Below are 20,761 nucleotides of genomic sequence, written 5' to 3'. Positions count from 1 at the left end.
TTTCTTATCCATTGTTACCCTATGTCTTTTGATTGGAGTATTGAGTCCATTGACGTTTAGAGTACTGAAAGATATGAATTTATTGCCATTATGATGCTTGTAGAGTTGGAGTTTCTGGTGGTGTTCTCTGGTCCTTTCTAATCTTTTGTTGCTTTTGGTGTGTATGTATGTATGTATATATTTATTTATTTATAAATATTTTCATCTTTTCTCCCCTCAGAGAGTCCCCCTTAATATTTCTTGCAGGGCTGGTTTAGTGGTCACAAACTCCTTTAATTTTTGTTTGGGAAACTTTTTATCTCTCCTTCTATTTTGAATGACAGCCTTGCTGGATAAAGAATTCTTGGCTGCATATTTTTCTGATTCATTACATTGAATATATCCTGCCACTCCTTTCTGGCCTGCCAATTTTCTGTGGATAGGTCTGCTGCAAACCTGATCTGTCTTCCCTTGTAGGTTAGGGACTTTTTTTCCCTTGCTGCTTTCATGATTCTTTCCTTGCCTGAATATTGTGTGAATTTGACAATGATATGCCTTGTTGATCAGTTTTTGTTGAATCTAATGGGGGTCCTCTGTGCTTCCTGGATTTTGATGTCTGTGTCTTTCCCCAGGTTAGGAAAGTTTCCTGCCATGATTTGCTCACATAGCCCTTCTACTTCTATTTTCTCTCTTCCTCTTTTGGGACCCCTATGATTCTGATGTTGTTTCTTTTTAATGAGTCACTGATTTCTCTAATTCTTAAAACGTGCTCTTTTGCCTTAATCTCCCTCTTTTTTTTCTGCTTCATTATTCTCTGTCCTCTATACCGCTGATTCTCTGTTCTGCCTCATCCATCCTTACCGCTGCTGCATCCATCCGTGATTGCAGCTCAGTTATAGCATTTTCAATTTCATTCAGGCTATTTTTTACTTCTCTTATCTCTGCAGAAAGGGATTCTAATCTATTTTCAACTCCAGCTAGTATTCTTATTATCGTGATTCTAAATTCTGTTTCAGACATCTTGCTTGTATCTGTGTTGGTTAAATCCCTGGCTGTCATTTCCTTGTGCTCTTTCTTTTGGGGTGAATTCCTTCGTTTTGTCATTTTGAAGGGAGAAAAAGAATTAATGAGGTAGAAAAATTAAAATTAAAGAAATTAAACTTAAAACATGTTCAAATTAAAAATTAAAAACACACACACAAAAAAATCTAATAGATGATGCTAGATCCTAGTTTTTTTTGGTCTGGGTGTTGAAAGTGGTTTGACAGATTAGAGAAAAAAAGGGGGGAGGGGAGGAAGGAAATCGGTTGAGAATTTTAAAATTTAAAAAATTTTAGTCTACACTGAAGTAGACTAAAATGAGATGATGGGGGTAAAATAGAATTTGAAGAAATATACACAAAAGTAAAGAATATAGTAGAAAAAAATTTAAAGAAAAATATTTTTAATAAAAATTAAAAATATGAATTTTTCATTTTGTGTATTTAGAAAAAAAGAAAGAAAAAAGATTAAAAAAAGAAATCGTTTGAAAATTTGAAAAGTGAATACATTGTAGTAGACTAAAATAAATGATGGAAGTAAAATAGAATTTGAAAAAATTTATATAAAAGCAAAAAATATGGTAATAAAATTTAAAAATATTAATAGAAATTGAAAATAAAAATGAGGTTTTTCTCTTTCTGCATTCAAGAAAAAGAAAAGAAATGAAAAAGAGAAAAAAGAAAAAGAAAGAAAAAAGGAAACTGAAAATTTGAAAAGGTGAGTACACTGAAGTAGACTAAAATAAAATGATCGAAGCAAAGTAGAATTTGAAATTTACACAAAAGTAAAAAATATAGTAATAAAAGATATTTTTAATAAAAATTGAAAATAAAAATGTATTTTTTCTCTTTCTGCATTCAAGAAAAAGAAAAGAATTGTAAAAGAGAAAAAGGAAAATGAAAAATAAAAAAGAAAGAAAATTTAATAGATGAACCTACTAACAGATTGAAGTAGGACTGAAATTGCTTTTTTCCCCTAGAAGTCAGTCTATGTAGCTCTTTATAGTCCATGAATTAAGCCTGTGGTGAGACTTTGTTCTTGAAGAGCAAAGTTGGCCCAGTTGGGCAGGGCTCGGTGTAACAGCTCTGCTCTCCCCTAGATGGCGCTGCTGGCCTACTGGGGTGAATTGTTGCGGTGCTTGTTGGTGCGCATGTGCATGCGTGGGGGCGCTGAAAAATGGCGCCACCCAGCCACCCAAACTGTTCTCCTGGATCAGCAGTCGCACACCGGTCCTCCGTCTTCGGCTCTCGTCCACTCCCCACTTTTCCATTCTCCCTGACCAGGCCCCAGGCAGCACCTCTCTCCCAAGTTTTGTCTCAGATGTGGCTATTTTCCCTGGCCCCTGACTTCCGAAGGACTGTGCCCTTGACCCGCTCCACCCTCTGTGGGAGGGTCTCACTGAGCAATGGCCGAATGAGCAGTGGCTGAGTATCTGCTGCACCCAGGTATGCTCACTGGACCCTGTTGTTGCCAGTGCCCTGAGACTGTGGCCAGGTGCCAGCCTGTCCCAGAAAATGCTCGTGAGACAGTGTAGCAGCAGCACCTCAGGGATTATGGAAAATCACAACACACATCTGGCACCAGGCTTCACCCTTAACGATCTTGTTCCAGCACCAGCAAATGTGGCCGCCTTCTGGGGTCTGCTGGGACCAGGTGGCTCCAACAGTCTCTACCAAATGTCCTTCCAGCAGTGGAACCGCTTCTCCCCGTGTGGCCCAAGAACCTCCCGGACCCCACTCTGCTCCTGGGGATTCGCCCTTCCCACCAGAGCACCACCAGGTATCGAGCTGCAGAGTTGCAGCCTTTGTGCTCCCCTTGTTTACAGTCTTAATGGAATTTAAACCCTCCCCTTTCTCCCTTTTTAGTTTAGTCCCTGTGGCTGTTTACAATTTTCTACTTTCTCTCCAGCTGCTTTCGGGGAGGGGTGCTTGTTCTGTATCCCCCTGCCTCCCCAGTCTCTGTCCTCTCTCTACCCGCATAAGCGGTTCCCTACCTATTGCGGCTTCTCGCTCCCCAACTTCAGCTCTCTGCACCACATACCTGCTGAATTCTGTGGTTCAGGTTGTGCAGATTGCTGTGTTAATCCTCCAATCAGTTTTCTAGGTGTGCAGGATGGTTTAGTGTTGGTCTGGCTGTATTTCAGGGATGCGAGACACACAAAAAGCTTCCATGCTATTCTGCCATCTTGGCTCCTCCCCCTGTATCCATTTTATAGATGAGTAAACTGAAGCTCCACTGGGTTCAGTGACATACCCAGTGTTTCATAGCTAGTAGGAGGCATAGCTAGAATGTGAACCCAGATCTATGAACCACAGCCTTTGCTAAAATTTAAGGATATACGAGGAAAACCAAGAGAGAGATGTGTTCCTAGATTCTATGAATTTTAAAGTATAAGAAAAAAGAATTTTAGAGAATAATTTAAGAATAAAGGTATAAGCATTCTGATTAATCATCTCTTTCTCTATATATTTATACGTGTGTGTGTGTATTCTTTGCTCCCTTACAAATCTCCACTACTGTGATAGAAAAAGAATTACTTTTATTTAAAACATTTTTAATGTTTATTCATTTTTGAGCGACAGAGTGATACTTAGCATGAGTGAGGGAGGGGCAGAGAGGGAGACACAGAATCCGAAGCAGGCTCCAGGCTCTGAGCTATCAGCACAGAGCCCAATGTGGGGCTTGAACTCACAAACTGCGAGATCATGACCTGAGCCAAAGTCGGATGCTCAACTGACTGAGCCACCCAGGCACCCCAGAATTACTTTTTTTTAACGCATAAATCCATAAGGAGAAAAGAAGATAACACATTGGTAATACTAAGAAAAACATGGAAGTTAGAAAACAGGTGAACAATTGGGAACAGACTAAGCAGGGCAGAAAAATAAGTAAATGACCCTAAGTCTACAGTGAGGAAGCCCTAAGGCAGACCAGTCAGTGCCCCAGAGAAGGAACAGTACAGAAATTGGAAGCAGGAGGCTTCTACGAAAGTGGTTCTGAAACAGCAGGATTTGCTGAAATTCTTGAAAGTAGCAGTGAGATGTCCAGAGTCCCTCCCCACAGCTCACGGCCCAGTGGTTCCCTCTCTTACAAATCATCAGAAAAGTTATGAGTTAAAAGGGCAGTCTAGAAAGGCTGCTGTCACTGAGGGACTGATGGAGAGAGTAGTTTGGTAGGAAGGATGGTAGAAAATTGAGACCTCCCTGGATAGGAGTGAGTGATAAGGAGCTCTTCAAGGGGGATAGTGAATAGCTGATGGAGGAAGATTTTGAAAGGGGTGAAATTCAGGGAAAGGAGACTGTAGGAGAGATTTCTTTTCACATGTGGAGAAAGCACATATTAATGAAGGTATTTGGAAAGGTGCATTGGGAGGTATTATATCTGAGAACTGACTTACTCTATGTAAGAGGAGACAAGGATGACACAAAGGGTTTGGGAAGAGCAACATAGATTTGAAACAGCCCTATAGGGAATAATAAAAACACCCTCCCCACCTTCCATTTTTCTACTACGTGTTATTGTTATGTTAAACAAAGATTGACACTGTAAGTTCACATAATATGGGTCACAAACTTGTGGCCCATATGTCAAATTTAACCCCAAATTATATGATTTTTTCTTTAAAACAAAATTAGTTGCCACCATCTTAAAATTAAGCAACTTTTATTTCATTATTTTTTTAAGTTTTTTTTTTAATGTTTATTTTTGAGAGAGAGAGAAAGCGGGGAGGGGCAGACAGAGAAGGAGACAAAGATTCTGAAGCAAGTTCTAGGCTCTGAGCTGTCAACACAGAGCCCGAGGCGGGGCTCCAACCCACGAACCGTGAGATCATGACCTGAGCCAAAGTCAGATGCTCAACTGACTGAGCCACCCAGGTATCCCTAGCAACTTTTATTTTAAAAAATAATCCTATTTGAGAACTTCTTCTGGAAAGACTGTATGATCCTATATTACTGACCATACATTGCAGAGTGTAGCCGAGTGCTAGGAACTTTCTTTATATAGCATAGGTATTCCATAGCCCCTTTCACTGATTTCTGTTACCTTCTGGAGCTGGTAGGCATTTGAGTTTAATATCCCTGATAAGCTAACTGTCTCTTGAGTATCAGCAAGTCAGCTGTGTGAAATTGAGGTGTGATTATTATCTATATTTTTCAGAAAAGGAATGTAAGCCATCACAGGAATCCCAACCCAATACTCTTACCCATAGATTCAGAGCTTCAGAGGAAGTGAAGTGCCTTTTAAAAAATGACTTCTAACTGGATGAATCCCTCTGGGAAGTGTTACTGTGCCTTCCAGGACCATCCACATCCATCCTCATAAACTCATCTTGCAAAGTAAAACCACTGTCAATCAGGGGTCTCCTTTGGTATGTGCTAAAGACCAAATCATTCTGAGATATCTGGCCCCTCCAGATATTTGTATATCTACTATAGTATTTCAATTTCAAGTTTCTGACATACAGTTTGATGTGGTGTTGATTGACTATGAAATACAAATCCAAGCAAGTGCCTTACTTCTTTTATTTGTATAATAAGTAATATAGGGGTATCAGTTGGTGCTCATTCTGTTTTCAAGAAATAATCCTTAAATGTGACTAATAATTTGTAATTCATTTCCGTCTAACTGTCCGATGAAAAATCAATACTCTGAGAATCATTGATTAAATATGCTATATGATCACAAGAAAAAAGTCAATTAGGAAAAGCTCTAGCCATGTTCTTGAAAAAGTTTAATAAAATCACTTCACTCAAATGTGATTAAGAGCTGCTAATTTAGGACTAAGATAGAACTATTAAAGAGTCTGCACCAGGATAACAACTCCTAAGAAATGGCTTCCAATTAATTAGAAGAAATTTTTCCTAATATCTAGCTATCTTGGTCTCTTTCATGCAATGAATTTCTGGCATTATGGACTTCAATTTGGGGCGGGGGTGGGGGGGTCATTTTATTTCTAATGAAATTACTTCAGTCCTAGGAGGAAGCTCGTAGGGTTTGGTTTGCTTGTGTAGTTTCTCTTCTCTTCTCTTCATAATTTCTCTGAAGTGATTTTTTTCCTCTAACTCTTTGTCTTTACGTTCTTGGGCCTCACATATTGCATCTTCTTTCCGTCGGATCTTTAGCTCTTCCTGCCACTGTCACAGAGAGAAAGTGTCATTTACATATGAATTTCCATGAAAAAATACATCACTTTAGCTTCTTAAGATGCAGATTCTATTATCCAATTTTCTTCTCAGTTTTTCTCACAGATATTCTTAAGGAACTTAAACCCTACCATAACTGGAAAAATATATAAGCCATCTGTTAGTAAGTATACAATTTTGCTCCCCTCCCCTCCCCAAAAAAAAGAGAGAAAAAAGAGAAAATAAGGTTTACATTTTTATATTACAAAGGAATTTCAGTTTTTCATCAATATGGATATTTCCATGATAGCTTGGAATCAGAAAATGAAAAATCAAGCCAAAGCAAAACAAGAAGAAAAGCCAAATTAATGTGAAAGGTAAAAATTATAATACTATTACATATGAAGTAGAAAATAAAATTGATGGGCAGACAAATGCTGATTCTGCAGCAAATACAAAGACTTCTAAAGGATTCACTTCAATTGAGCATGTTAATCATGACAATAATAACAGCATCATCTGGAGGCAAAATTCTAGGAATCAGTAGTTAGAAGTAAGGACCTCAAATCAACCAGACATCATCATGAGGACCCTTTTCCCCTTCTACTATCTTTAATGAAGGAAAGAGTGAAAGAGGTGGTAATCTCTCTGGGTAAAAAGTTCAGGGCACAAAGACCCTTAGCATGAAATGTTGGAAGTTCCTAGACACTTCCTACCCTTGTTCATTTTGTCACCCTCAGTCTGTCCATACTCACAAACAATCAGACTATGCTTAAGCACCTATCAATTAACTTATAAATTACTATATACTAGTGCTGTGAATTATAACTATTATTTGAGATCTATAGATATTAATAAGCAGGACTAAACCACAGAGTTAAAAAACAACTCAGCTTTCCAAAGGCAATACATTTTTTTAAATGTCAATACACTCAGAGTAAATATTAAATGAAAAAGCATAATAAAATACTCATTTTTCTTACCCCAAGTTAAATTTTAAGACATAGGAAATACACATGTTACTTTGATAACTATGATACCCATCTGTGACATATAATTTTTTTTTTTTTTAATTTTTTTTTTTCAACGTTTATTTATTTTTGGGACAGAGAGAGACAGAGCATGAACGGGGGAGGGGCAGAGAGAGAGGGAGACACAGAATCGGAAACAGGCTCCAGGCTCTGAGCCATCAGCCCAGAGCCCGACGCGGGGCTCGAACTCACGGACCGCGAGATCGTGACCTGGCTGAAGTCGGACGCTTAACCGACTGCGCCACCCAGGCGCCCCTGTGACATATAATTTTTGTCATATAACAAACTAAATAATAATATTGTTTGACAAAACTACCAAATTTATGTTATAGCATAAAAGTGGTAGTTGATGTAATAATGACAGTATCCATAAACAAAGGCAACTAATCTACCTTATATGAGAGATTTCAATGTACTTCGTGACCTTGATCTTTACATTGTGAAAAATCAACAGAGGATTAATTCTTAAGAACTCTCAGCAAAATAGAACCCTTTGGTTTCCCAAACAGCATGTATAAAAGTGGTAATGGGGTATCATATTGCTCATGTCCAGGAGGCAGCTCTACCTCTCTCTTAGCTCACTCTCTTGTTAGAACTTGGCATGGTTGGAATTCACCACAACATTATTATCTTTCTTCCTGGTATTCCCAGGAAAAAAAGTAAACTTTTCTTCCCCATTCTGTCTCTCTTGACCATGACAAATTCAATTTGGATAAACCATTGTCTTGTCTTTACTTTATCTGATACTGTTATCATCGATTGTGGCAGCAAGAAGGAGGATGCAGATATGGTTGAAGTTGATGGGAAATGGAAGCACTATTTACTGCTTTATTTAACCCACTCAGTCAGGATTTTAATCACCATAGTATAGAATACCAGCAGTGTACATGGCACCTTAATATATGCTGAATAATTAGAGGTATCTGCCTTATTATTTGCTTAATATGGCCACTTCATAGTATTCAACTGACTTAATGGGACAACTAAACTTGTAGGTTTTTGTTTCTTGTCAATACCACAGATTCCACCTTTCCGCCCTGTTAAGGTTAGGAATTATAAACCAAGAAATTAAGCAACTATGAAAACCAGAGAAGAAAAGTGGATTTGAAGTCTGGACATCTGGTTTTGTGTGTAGACTCAAAAAACGTTAGTCATTTACTATCTTCAAAACCTTAGGCAAATAACTGCATTGTAAACTACCATTCTTCTTTTTTATAAATGTTTTATAGGGCTTGTTGTGAAGATCACATTAACTAATGTAAAAGCAAATATAAGTATAGAGCACTACTGCTATAGCTATCTGAAAGGAAATGATATATACATGAATATTTTTTGAAATGTGCTACCAGGAGAAACTTCCATAACCTTCTCCAACCAATACTGCAGACTATTGGATTAGGCTAGCCACCTATCAAACAATTTGGGTTCTACTAACTGTCAAACATATTTTGAGAAAGAATTCCTTTACACTTCCGTGAATACACTAGAAACAGATCCGTGGCAGCAATTACTTCGATAATGCTTACATCCTTGGAAAGAGAAAAAGATGAAGGTTTTTAGGCGCTACTACCTGCCTCCTCTCTACCATTCAAAAGGATGTCCTCTGTCTCTTGAACTAGCCCTAGGCAGATGTGTTTAATTACAAAATGATTCAAGTCTTATCAATCTTTCAAGGCTAAAAAACTGTCACTGAAAATTCAGTCAAAAGGTTTTTGTTCTGTTATTAAAACTACACTACATATACGTGTATATACACATTGGCTATTTGCTATCCCTTATCATCTATCCTAGACCATTTAGTTGAAGTGAATAGTGAAATACAGATGCTGCAACTTATAAACCATTACAAAATTTGTATAATGTTCTGTATATATAATATATTGGTTTCGCAGAAACTTCATTAGTGAATAAAAGGATGATACAATTAATTAAACATATTCTATACGCTATTGAGTCCATACTGTATTCAAAGAAAAAGAGAAAATAAGTATTTTCTCTTCTACTCCAACTCTACTCTTAAAAAGTTACAAAATTATTTCATAAATCATGAACTAAATATAGCTGAGTGGATTAAGGTGTCTTAAGTGAATGGCCTTGAATTGCCACTGTTTAACTCATACCAAGAACAAAGTGATTAAAGTCTAATATTTCAGGGGTAAAGAATGATCACCAAAAATTGAGCCAAAAGATTTTTGTTCCATTACTAAAACCACATTATAAAAGAAATCAGTGTTCAGTGTTCAATACCAGATCCTTGTCACAAGAAATCAGTACTAAATTCAGGAAGCATGATAAGGCTAGTATTTTACAAATGACAGAAAGCCAAATTTTCTGTAACCCAATAAAGGCACTGAAGTATATATACAGCACAGTAAGATATAATTAAGTTTGGCAATGCCTAATCATGGCTTCATTTCTAAGTTTGATGTGTTAATGTTTTAGTCTCAGAACTGCACTTTCTAATTCAAAGTGCATTTAAAGAACAAAGGTTTTGCTGCTAGTTTAAGGAAGTCAATCTTACATGATGGTCAATGATTCTTGCCAATTCTTCATCAGCTCTGGTGAAGAAATCCGGATAAGAAAACATGGGAAGTTCTGATAAAGAAGGATGTTCCCTTCAAAAGAGCACAAGAACAATATTAGGTATAGATAGTTCTCCTTCCAGGAATATATGGATTTTCAAGTCATAATTCATTACACAGCATTTTGACTCTACATTGTTAACATCAAGTACTTATTCTTTGTAGACTACTATCTATAGCTTTTAGTTTCTATAAATAATGTTGGGTTACCTAAACTGACATTTTAGAAGGTAGGGAATGATATATAGTATCAGAACTAGAAAATAATAAAAAGGTAATCTTTGGGATGCTTGGGTACTCATTCATACTTTTGGCTTTGGCTAAGGTCACAATTTCATAGTTCATGAGTTCAAACCCCACACAGTGTGGAGCCTGCTTGGGATTCTCTCTTTCCCTCTCTCTCTGCCCCTTCCCAGCTCATGCTTGCATTCTCTCTCTCTCTCTCTCTCTCTCTCTCTCTCTCTCTCTCTCTCTCTCTCTCCCCCCACCCCCAAAATAAATTTTTAAAAAAAGTTATCTTCTCCTAGGAGGTATAGTCAGTAGCACAGGAGATGATAGGAAATGAAGGGTTTAAGGAAGCATGACATAAATTTTGTCCAATGGGGAGATTAAAGTTCCCATAGCCATACATAACCCCATGACCCTGGAAGGTCTGGTGAAAGTCTAAGCCTAAGAATTTGATCTAAGATATACTAAAAAAAAAGCAAAAAATGCTGTGATTTCAGTACTTCTCCAAGGTCTTTGTAGTACTAAGGGTGAAACTATGGCAAACAGTTTACAAACAGTTCAATAGAAGTGTTGGCAGTGCAAACCTAGGCTCTAAACTAGTGGAGACTTAGTGTTAAATTGTCCACATAATAGTTGCATTATGTTACAATTATTATGAAGAAATTGTTGTGAATCCAGAAATACGTAAAGCAACAAAATGGTTGTAGAGAATATGGTTTTAGAGGAGAGAAAGTGGGTTTAAGGAAAAGCTCTTAGGCAAGAAGCTAAGGAGAGACATAGCCCATGAAAATTTTCCATATTCAGAAAAGTCTGATCACTTTTTAAGACAGCAATGTCTAGTGTAATTTTTGCAATTTTCTGTCTATCCAGCAAATTTTAATGAGCTTTGTACATTTGACATCCTATGTTTCCCTCATATCACTAGGTCCTCTTGCTTTATGCAGCACTAAATGCTTCTGAAATCTTTCCATTTATCTACATTTCCACCATCATTTCCTTGGTCTGAACCATCATCTTTCACCTGGACCAACACTTCCTTTTTCAAATCCCTGCATCCACCACGCCTCATCCTTTTTAGTCTCATCTGTATACAGTAGCCAGAACTTTTTTCAAAATACAAAGGGAATCATGTCAATTCCCTACTTCAAACTGTTTAAGAACTCCCACTTAACTTTAGGATTTAGATCACATTTATTGTCAAGACCTGAAGTAGACTGTGCACTTGGCAAAGTGGCTTTGCATGTTTTTTCCAGACTCCCTTCTCTTCTTGGCCTGCATCTGTATGTTTCTAGCACATGGACTTTTTTGTAGTTGCTGCAGTGTATCCTGCCCCACCCTACTATGGTTTCCATGTGCTGTCACCCTTTCTCCAGTGCCTTTCTCCCCTGCTGCTCTCTGCCACAGGGCTGGCTAACGTACACTTACCCTTCCACTCTCTGTGCAAGCCCACTACCATAGCCCTCAGTCCATCAGGGGCCTTTCCTTCATCATACTTACCTCCATTGTAATTTTACATTCATTTGTGTGCCTGACTGAGTTTTGTTTTCCTGAGTAGAGTATGGGCAACATGAATGTGAGGACTTCATTTGTTTATTATTGGTCTCCCGAGTGCCCACCACAGTGCCACCAGACACTCAATGAATGCTAGTATGTTTGGTGAATTCTTGAATGAATAAATTAAAGCTGGGATATGCTTTAATCCCCTTTACAGTCCAAGCCATCAGTAAGCGTCTCCCAGATAGCACTCTTATGTCAGTGGAACAGTACCCAGGACAGCAAGAGGATTGCAATCCCAGGAGACAAGTCACAGAATGAAACTGATAGCAGGAGTTCAAAGGAAAACAACTCAAGTGGTAGGTGAGCAGAGAACATATATGGACTCCTCCCCCAACTTGCAAGACTCAGAAGTATTATGGGGCAGAAGAGCAATGGGCTTCCCACCACATGTCCAATAGGGGCTTGAGCCATTCTATTAAAATATTAAAGGAAAATATGATCCTAGAATGCTGAGGAATTTGGGGACATATAGGGGCAGATCCTTGGGTTAACTGTATTCGTTCAGTAAAATTTGGGCATTTCTGATAATTCAAAGAATTGTGCTAAATTCTGTGAAAAGATAAATAAGACAGAACTTCTAAATTATTTAAAGGTTGGGGTGCCTGGGTGGCTCAGTCAGTTAAGTGTCTGACTTCAACTCAGGTCATGATCTTGTGGTTCATGAGTTCAAGCCCTGCATCAGGCTCTGTGCTGAAAGCTCAGAGCCTGGAGCTTGCTTCAGATTCTGTGTCTCCCTCTCTCTCTGCCCCTCCCCTGCTCACACTCTGTCTCTCTCTCTCTCTCTCTCAAAATTAAACATTAAAAAATTATTTAAAGGTTAAAAGTATTCAAGCAAGTTTCCTCAATTCTTGAATCATAAAAGTTGAAAGAAATGCATCACAATATAAATAATATTAGAAAACCTTTAAAATAGGAAGATTAAATGGATATGCTTGGGCATCTGTGATTTTTAGTTATCTCAGCTGAATAGTTTATACTAAAAAAGAAAAATGAGTAGATAACTATAATAGGAGACAACATGAGACATAAGAAAGATAAACATTCAATTATATAAACTGAAAAATACAGTAAAGTGGTTAAGCACAGGGCTCTGCAGTCAGATCTCAAAGCAAATTTTCATTCTGCTACTTAGTACTATTTAATCCTTATGTTCCTCAGTGTCTTCATTTTTAATATAAAAAGATAATGGTACCTACCTTGTTATATCTTTATGAGGATTAAGAAGGATAAGACATAAAGCATGTTTGATGGAGCAAATACTAAACAAGTTCCAGCTTTTTTACCCTTATCAAAAGCATTATCATCAGCATTATCAAAAGAATTCAGAGGAGGAAGCCATGGCTTTTGGCTGGTACCAAAAAGAGGAAAAAAAGAAAAGAAAAAAAGGATGCAGGAACAAAACATGTAAGGTATGTCATGAATGAGATGTACAATTTTGACTTTTTGGAGTTAAATGGGAATTGGAGAGAAACCTTTCCATAAATTTCTTGTATGACAATCCTAGGTCTGCCATAACAAATTACCACAAATTGATCGGCTTAAAAAAACAGAAATCCATTCTCTCCCAGTCCTTGAGTCCAAAAGATCTTAATCGTGTTGGCAAGGTGGGTTCCTCTGGAGGCTCTGGGGAAAACATATTGCATGCCACTCTTAGCCTCCAATGGCTGTGAGAAATCCTTAGCATTCCTTGGTTTATAGACACAACACTCCCATTTTCTCCATCTTCATGTGACCTTCTCTGTGTTTCTGAATGTCTTCTATTTTCCATCTCTCATTCATAAGAACACAAGGACATTGTCACCGGATATAAGGCCCACATGACCAAGACAGCCTTAACTTTCCCCTCAACTTGACTAAACCTTAGACAAGGCTTCTTCCTGACCCTGGATCCCTGACCATCCCTTTAAAATACAATCAATCAGGAAAGATAGTGCCCCTGTCCTCCAGTATCTGTGGTAGGGTAGGAGCTTAACCTAGAAATTGACAATTAGCAAGCACAGATGACCTCATCACATTGCCCCCCCCATCCCCCCACCCCCGCTCCTCTAACATCCTCCAGTACTTTTCCACTACCTCACTTCAGCACTAAAAATCCTCCTGTCTTTTGTTTCAAGGGAGTCTAATTCAATCTCTCTTCTATATTGCAAGACTTGAATAAAGTCTTCTTTGTCTGTTTAATTTCCAGTGCAATTTTTGACACATCCTAATTCAAGATGACCTCATCTTTATCTTTAGTAAGGGATCTTTATCTTAGTTACCCAAATAAAGTCACATAGACAAGTATGGAGTCTTAAAACTTGGACATATCTTTTGGAGGACACAATTCAACCCACTACAAGTAACAAAGCAGAAGTACAGACAGGGATGAAGGAAACAAAGGACTCATATGAGAAGTACTTGGACTCAGAAGGATGGAACCTAGAATACACTTAAGGGAACAGTAGGTGACTCATTTATTCACTCATTCATTCATATGTTCCACATTTATTGTGAGAGGCAAGTTATTGTAAGGACTGGCAGAAAAAACATTTTTTTTAAACTTGCATACCATGCTCTAGAAATTCAAAGTTCAGATGGGTTGCAGACATGTTAACAGAAATCTACAGTACACTAAAAAAAAAAAAAAAAAAAAAAAAAAAAACTTCTATAAAATAGTAAAATAGGGTTTTGTGGAGTACAGAGGTAGGAGGTAAGAGAAGATTTCCTGAATGAATTATGCATGGTTGTCCCACTAGGATGTTTATGGACTGAGTAAAAGACACATTTAGGACATGTTCAGTTTTTTTAATATGTCAAAGATGGGAAATGTTCAGAGATATTTGCCAAAATAGACAAAAAGAAAAAATAAGGGATAACACAGTTTTTTAAACAGAATTGTGGTTTTTCAGGTTCCCAAGATTTTCTGAGGATATACAAGTATGGAGTGAACATCCCATCATACAGGAGGTATTCCCCAGAAACATGTGGCATGCCCATGTCTCAGGCTTCTTTAATCCTGCAGTTCACACTCTGACCTATGATTCAGTGTTGAAGCATCAACTTAGCAGGTAAAAGGTTGCTTTTATCTCAAGCAGACTAAAATAACCTTTGGAATTACCCAATGAGGGAAAGAAACTGTATTTTTAAACAACCCACAGAACTACCTCCCTGTTTAGCAATTCAATGACTTACCCCTTTATCACACACTGATTGATTGATTGGTTGATTGGAGAGAAACTGGGCACCCAGACTCATTGGCTGGCATTTTTTCTAGTATGCTTTATTTTCCTTTTTGATGTTCATCATAGATTTATGATCCTCAAAAACATTGTGGATGTATCACTTTTCACTGATTCCAAACTTGTTCCAATCAATTGTATACTTCTTTTTCCCTTTTGGGAAGCTTAAATTTTCATTATTTGGCTACTAGAATACTCTCCTTAACCAACTTATTTCTTCAAAGACTTCCTCAGTTCTACTGCAGTTTCTTCTTTTTATTTCAGCTTTATTGAGATATAATTGATATATAACACTGTGTCAATTTAAGATATACAACATGATGATTTAATACAGGTATATATTACAAAATGACTACCACAAAATTAGGTAGCACCTCTGTCATTTCACATAACTAGCACTTTGGTATGTGATGAGAACATTTAAGATCTACTCTCTTAGCAGTATTCAAGTATATAACACAGTATTGCTAACTACGTTAACAATGTTACCATGCTATATATTAGATCTTCAGAACTTAGTCCTCTTATAACTACAAGTTTGTACCCTTGGATAAAGGTCTCCCCATTTCCCCCTTCCTCCAACCCCTGGCAAATACCAGTCTACTCTGTTTCTATGAGTTCTGCTTTTTTAGAGTCCACATGTAAGTGAGATGATACAGTATTTGCTTTTTTCTGTTGGGCTTATTTCATATTTCACTTACATAATGCCCTCAAGGTCAATCCATGCTGTCACAAAGGGCAGAATTTTCTTCTCCTTTTATGGCTACATAATATTCCATCATGCATATATACCACATTCCTTTATCTATTTATCTGTCAGTGCATACTTAGGTTGTTTCCATGTCTTGGCTGTTGTAAACAATGCTGCAATGAATATGGGGGCACAGGTATCTTTTTGAGATAGTGATTTTGTTTCCTTTGGATATATACCCAGAAGTGGAATTGCTGGATCACACTGCAGTTCTATTTTAAATTTTTGAGGACCTCCATACTATTTTCCGTAACAGCTGTACCCATTGTACATTCCCATCAAGAGTGTGCAAGGATTCCCTTTTCTCCACATTCTTGTCAACACTTGTTATCTTTTATCTTTTTGATAACATCCTAACAAGTATAAGGTAATATCCCATTGTGGTTTTGATTTGATTAGTGATAATAAGCACCTTTTTTTTTTTTTTTGTACTGGTTGGCCATTTGTCTTCTTTGGAAAAATGTCTATTCAGGTCTTTTGCCCATTTTATTAGTGGATTATTTGGGGTGTTTTGCTACTGAGTTGTAGAAGTTCCTTATTTATTTTATATATTAAATTCTTTTCTACATAGATGTTCTGGAGATATTTCCTCCCAATCTATAGGTTACCATTTCATGGTTTGATTTTTCTTTTTCTGGGCAGAAGCTTTTTAATTTGATATAGTTCCACTTGCTTATTTTCACTTTTGTTCCCTTTGCTTTTCAGGTCAGATCCAAAAAATTGTTGCCAAGACCAATGTCGAGGTTATTTTTTCTTATGTTCTCTTCTAGGAGTTTAACAGTTCCAGTTCTTATATTTAAGTCTTTAATCCATTTCAAATTAATTCTGTGAGTGGTATAGGAGGGGGATATGAATAGATTCTTTTGTATATGAATACCCAAGTTTCCCACCACTAGTTACTGAAGAAACTGTTTTCCATTGAATTTTCTTGGCTGCCTTATCAAATAATAGTTCACTGTATATGCACGGGTTTGTTTCCGGGCTTTTCATTCTGTTCCATTGGTCTATGTTTCTGATTTTATGCCAGCACCATACCGTTTTTGATAACTATAACTTTGTACTATAGTTTGAAATTGAGAAGTGTAATGCCTCTAACTTTTCTCTCAGGATTGCTTTGCCTAATGGAAGTCCTTTGTAATTTCATACAAATTTTAGGATTTGTTTTTCTTCTACTTCTGTGAAAAACTCCATTGACATTTTGATAGGGATTACACTGAATCTATATATTGCTTTGGATAGTATGCACATTTTAACAGTGTTAAAATCTTCCAATATATAAGCGTGGAGTATCTTCCACTGACTTGTATCTTCTTCAGTTTTTTTCATCAATGCCTTAAAGTTGTCAGTGTACAGAACTTTCACCTCTTTGATTAAATTTATTCCTAAGTATTTTATTGTTTTTGATGCTTTGTAAAAGAGGTTATTTCTAGATAGTTCATTGTCAGTGTACAGAAAAGCAACTGATTTAGTATGTTGATTTTGTATCCTGCAACTTTACTGAATTCATTTATTAGTCTAATAGTTTTTCATGGATCCTTTTTGTTTTCCAGCATATAAAATTATGTCATCTGCAAAACAGAGACCGTTTAAATACTTCCTTTCTGACTTGGGATGTCTTTAATTTCTTTTTCTTGCTTCACAGCTCTGTCTAGGACTTCTAGTAGTATGCTTTCACCATTGAGTACAATGTTAGCTGTGTGCTTGTTATTTATAGGCTTTATTATGTTGTGAGGTATGTTCCTCCTATACCCAATTGATTGAGGATTTTTATCATGAAGTAAAAATGGGAAATTTGTCAAATGCTTTTCTGCATCTATTGAGATGATCATATGATTTTTATCTTTTATTCTATTAATGTGTTATATCACACTTATTGATTTACACATGTTGAAACATTCCTGCATCCAGGGATAAATCTTGCTTGATCATGATGTATGGTCCTTTTAATGTGCTGTTGAATTTGGTTTGCTGGTCTGTTGTTGAGAATTTTTGCATCTATATTCATTAGGATAAATGACCTGTACTTTTCTTTTCTTGTAGTATCCTTATCAGACTTTGTTATCACGGTACTGCTGGCATCATAAAGTGAATTTGAGAGTGTTCTCTCATCTTTAGTTTTTTTAGAAGAGTTTTAAAAGGACTAATGTTAATTCTTCTTTAAATGTTTGGTAGAATTAACCAAACCAGTGAAATCATTTGGTCTGGGATTTTCTTTGTTGAGAGGTTTTTTTTTTGTTTGTTTGTTTGTTTTTTTGACTGCTGATTTAATCAACTTGCTATTGTCTGTTCAGATTTTCTATCTCTTCATGATTAATTCTTGGTAGGTTTTGTGGTTCTAGGAATTTATCCATTTTTTCTAGTTTATCCAATTTGCTGGAATATCATTGTTCGTAGTTGTCTTTTATAATCCTTTATATTTTTGTGGTATCTGTTGCAATGCCATAACTTTTTATTATTTATTTGAGTCTTCTCTCTCTGGGGGGTGGGTCTAGATGAAGGCTTGTAAATTTTGATTATTTTTTCAGAAAAACAGCTCTTAGTTTCATTAATCTTTTCTAGAATTTTTTGGTCTCTATTATTTCCTTTATTTCTTTGATCTGTTAGGTCTTTACTTCTGCTACCTTAAGCTTATTTTGTTCATCATTTAGTTCCTTGAGGTATTAAGTTAGGTTGTTTGAGATCTTTCTTTTTCTCTTAAGGTAAGTATTTATCACTATAAACTTCCCTCAGAACTGCTTTTGCTGCATCCCATAAGTTTGGCTATGTTGTATTTCCATTTTCATTTGTTTCAAGATATTTTTTTTGATTTCACATTTGGTTTCTTCTGTGATCCATTGGTTGTTCAGGAGAATGTTATTTAATTTTCACATATTTGTGAATTTCCAGTTGTTCTCCTGTTATTGATTTTTATAGTTTTAGAACACTGTAGTTGGAAAAACTACTTGGTATGATTCCAGTCCTCTTAAGTTTGCTAAATACATGTTTTGTGGCCTAACATGATCTCTCCTGGACAATGTTCCATGTGCACTTGAGAAGAATATGATGCTGTTAGGTGGAATGTTATGTAAATGTCTGCTAGGTCCATTTGGTCTAAAGTATAATTTAAGTCCAATGTTTTCTTTTTATTTTTCTGTCCGAATATTCCATACATTGTTGAAAAGGGAAAATTAAAGTCTCCTATTATTGTATTGTTGTCTGTTTCTCCCTTCAGATATATTAGTATTTGCTTAATATATTTTGTTGCCTCAAAGTTGGGTACATACATATTTACAATTGTTATATCCTCTTGATGAATTGACCCCTTTTTCATTATGTTATGACCTTCTTTCTCCTGTTACAGTTTTTGACCTAAAGTCTATTTTGTCCAATATAAGATAGCTACCTTTTTAAAATTTTGTTTGCATGGAATATCTTTTACATCTCTTTATTTTGAGTCTGTGCCTGTCTTTAGAATTGAAGTGAGCCTAATGTAGGCAGTATCTTGTTTTGTTTTGTTTTTTAATCCATTCATTCACTCTATAGCTTTCGTTCGAAAATTTAGTATATTTATATTTAAAGTAATTATTGATGGATTAGGATGAATTAATGCCATATTATTGTTGTTTTGGTCTGTTTTATAGTTCCTTTGTTTCTTCCACTTTTGCTGTCTTCCTTTGTGAACTGATGTTTTTTCCATACTGATATGCTTTGATTCACTTCTCTTTACCTTTTGTGTATCTACTATAAGTTTTTGCTTTGTGGTTACCATGAGGCTTGTATAAAACATCCTATTGATATAATAGTCCATTTTGAGCTAATAACAACTTTGATTACATACAAAATTAGATCTTAAGTAGAACTGTCCATTAATACTTCAGTAGCATCTTTCCCAATTCCATTTCAATTCAGTGGCCTTAGGAACCATGGAACATTCAGGAAACTAAAAGTTTCAAGTCCTTAGAGATATATTTAACCATAACTTTCACACTCAGAACCCTATCTATTCAAATTTAATCTTTCATACATCTTTTTAAAAGGGGGTTAAAAATTAATTACTTTCTGGGCACATAAATGGAAGATTTTTATCTCAAATTAATAATGTTGATTTTCTATTTAGGAAGGGTAATTGGTTCAAGTAATATATCATATCTAAACATTTTTATTTTCCTTCACCATAATTAGATTGTCCAAATCACAGGACCTCAAGATTACAGCTTCCTATAAGGGACAAGATTTAAAGCACAGATATTTACAAGAAAGCTATCCAAAGTAGGCTAGTAAAAGTAGGCTAATAAAGAAAAAAGTTGTTCTCAACTTAACTAGTATTATTACCATTACTTTATCCCTTATGTAAAAATATCTGAAACCTATTTAATTGCTCTGTTTTGTAGTTCCTGCATTTAAAAACATTCTATAAATACAGTCTGCTCAGTGAGAGTTAAAAAATTGTTGTGGTCTCCCCTCTCTGACATCTTCAGGCTGGACAATGATCCCATTTCTGCCTGGCATGAGAATCACCAGTGAAGGGAAACTCCAGGGTCCTTGGCCTTGTTCCATTCTCAAAGATCCCATCCAATGTGCTCTGTCTTAGACATCGGCTACTATAGTTTCAGTCGTAATTTTCCCTGCCAGTCAGACTATTGATCTGGTGGTTTCCATATAAAGCACCTGCCGGAAAGTTTCAGGTGTCACTTTCACATTGACTACAGCTTACCGAGAAACTATGGAACTCAAAGTCAAGGCTTTTTGAATTTTAATATCTTTTCAATCTAAGTCAAAATTTCCAATGGACATGTCACACAAAAACAATTCTTCTTGCATTTCCAGAAACAAAATTTTGCAGTCGTAAGCTAGGGATGGTCCTCTGCTATCCTAGAATTGCAGATTTATCCTCTACTTTTTAGTGTTTCTACAATCCTATGAATCAATTTAGCCATTAAAGTCTGGGCCATTTTATCATTCTCATTTTAGACACTAATTTGTGTGGTTATCACAACTGGATTATGATTTGATTGGCTGAAAGACACAGTAAAATGATGTTAATTTTAAAAAGGATGTTAATATTTTTAAGGGCAGCTTATAGAAACTTATGTAGATGCCTTCACAAAGCAGGAAGAATGTAATCTCCCCCCAGACAGAGGTATGGCTCTAGGAACACCTCTGAAACCAATCTCAAGAATGAGTAGGAGTTACTATAGTGTTAGTGAAAATAAAGGTACGTATAAATTAACTGTGTACGTGTATCAGAGTTCCTTGAGGGATACAGATTGCA

At 36.4% G+C, this 20,761-nt stretch overlaps 1 protein-coding gene and 1 long non-coding RNA gene across 6 annotated transcripts in view; one reads left to right on the top strand and one right to left on the bottom strand.

Moving 5' to 3' along the window:
* Positions 1-1,667: 1,667 nt before the first annotated feature.
* LOC147584227 (uncharacterized) overlaps positions 1,668-20,761 on the top strand; it is a 42,261-nt gene continuing 23,167 nt past the window's right edge. Inside the window, exons 1-6 of one of the 2 annotated variants that reach the window (XR_015243578.1) lie at positions 1,668-1,737; positions 2,632-2,799; positions 5,179-5,302; positions 11,702-11,837; positions 12,849-12,950; positions 14,430-14,588. This is a non-coding gene — a long non-coding RNA (uncharacterized LOC147584227). Of the gene's footprint in view, positions 1,738-2,631; positions 2,800-5,178; positions 5,303-11,701; positions 11,842-12,848; positions 12,951-14,429; positions 14,589-20,761 lie in introns of both variants that reach the window. The other variant, XR_015243588.1, reaches the window with a different exon arrangement.
* The window catches only part of TMEM232 (transmembrane protein 232), a 215,870-nt gene continuing 200,635 nt past the window's right edge, over positions 5,527-20,761 (bottom strand). For all 4 annotated transcript variants that reach the window (XM_086684934.1, XM_086684990.1, XM_086685049.1 and 1 more), the window contains 2 exons: positions 9,696-9,789; positions 5,527-6,155 (listed from right to left, as the gene is read on the bottom strand). In XM_086684934.1, the coding sequence (XP_086541060.1) occupies positions 5,964-6,155; positions 9,696-9,789 (286 nt within the window). In that variant the 3' untranslated portion in view covers positions 5,527-5,963. The remainder of the gene's footprint in view (positions 6,156-9,695; positions 9,790-20,761) is intronic.

This window comes from Puma concolor, chromosome A1, assembly GCF_028749965.1.
Source record: "Puma concolor isolate L17-30 chromosome A1, mPumCon1.1.hap2, whole genome shotgun sequence".
Classification (NCBI taxonomy): Eukaryota; Metazoa; Chordata; class Mammalia; order Carnivora; family Felidae; genus Puma; species Puma concolor.
This window is presented reverse-complemented; position numbering and strand designations above follow the sequence as displayed.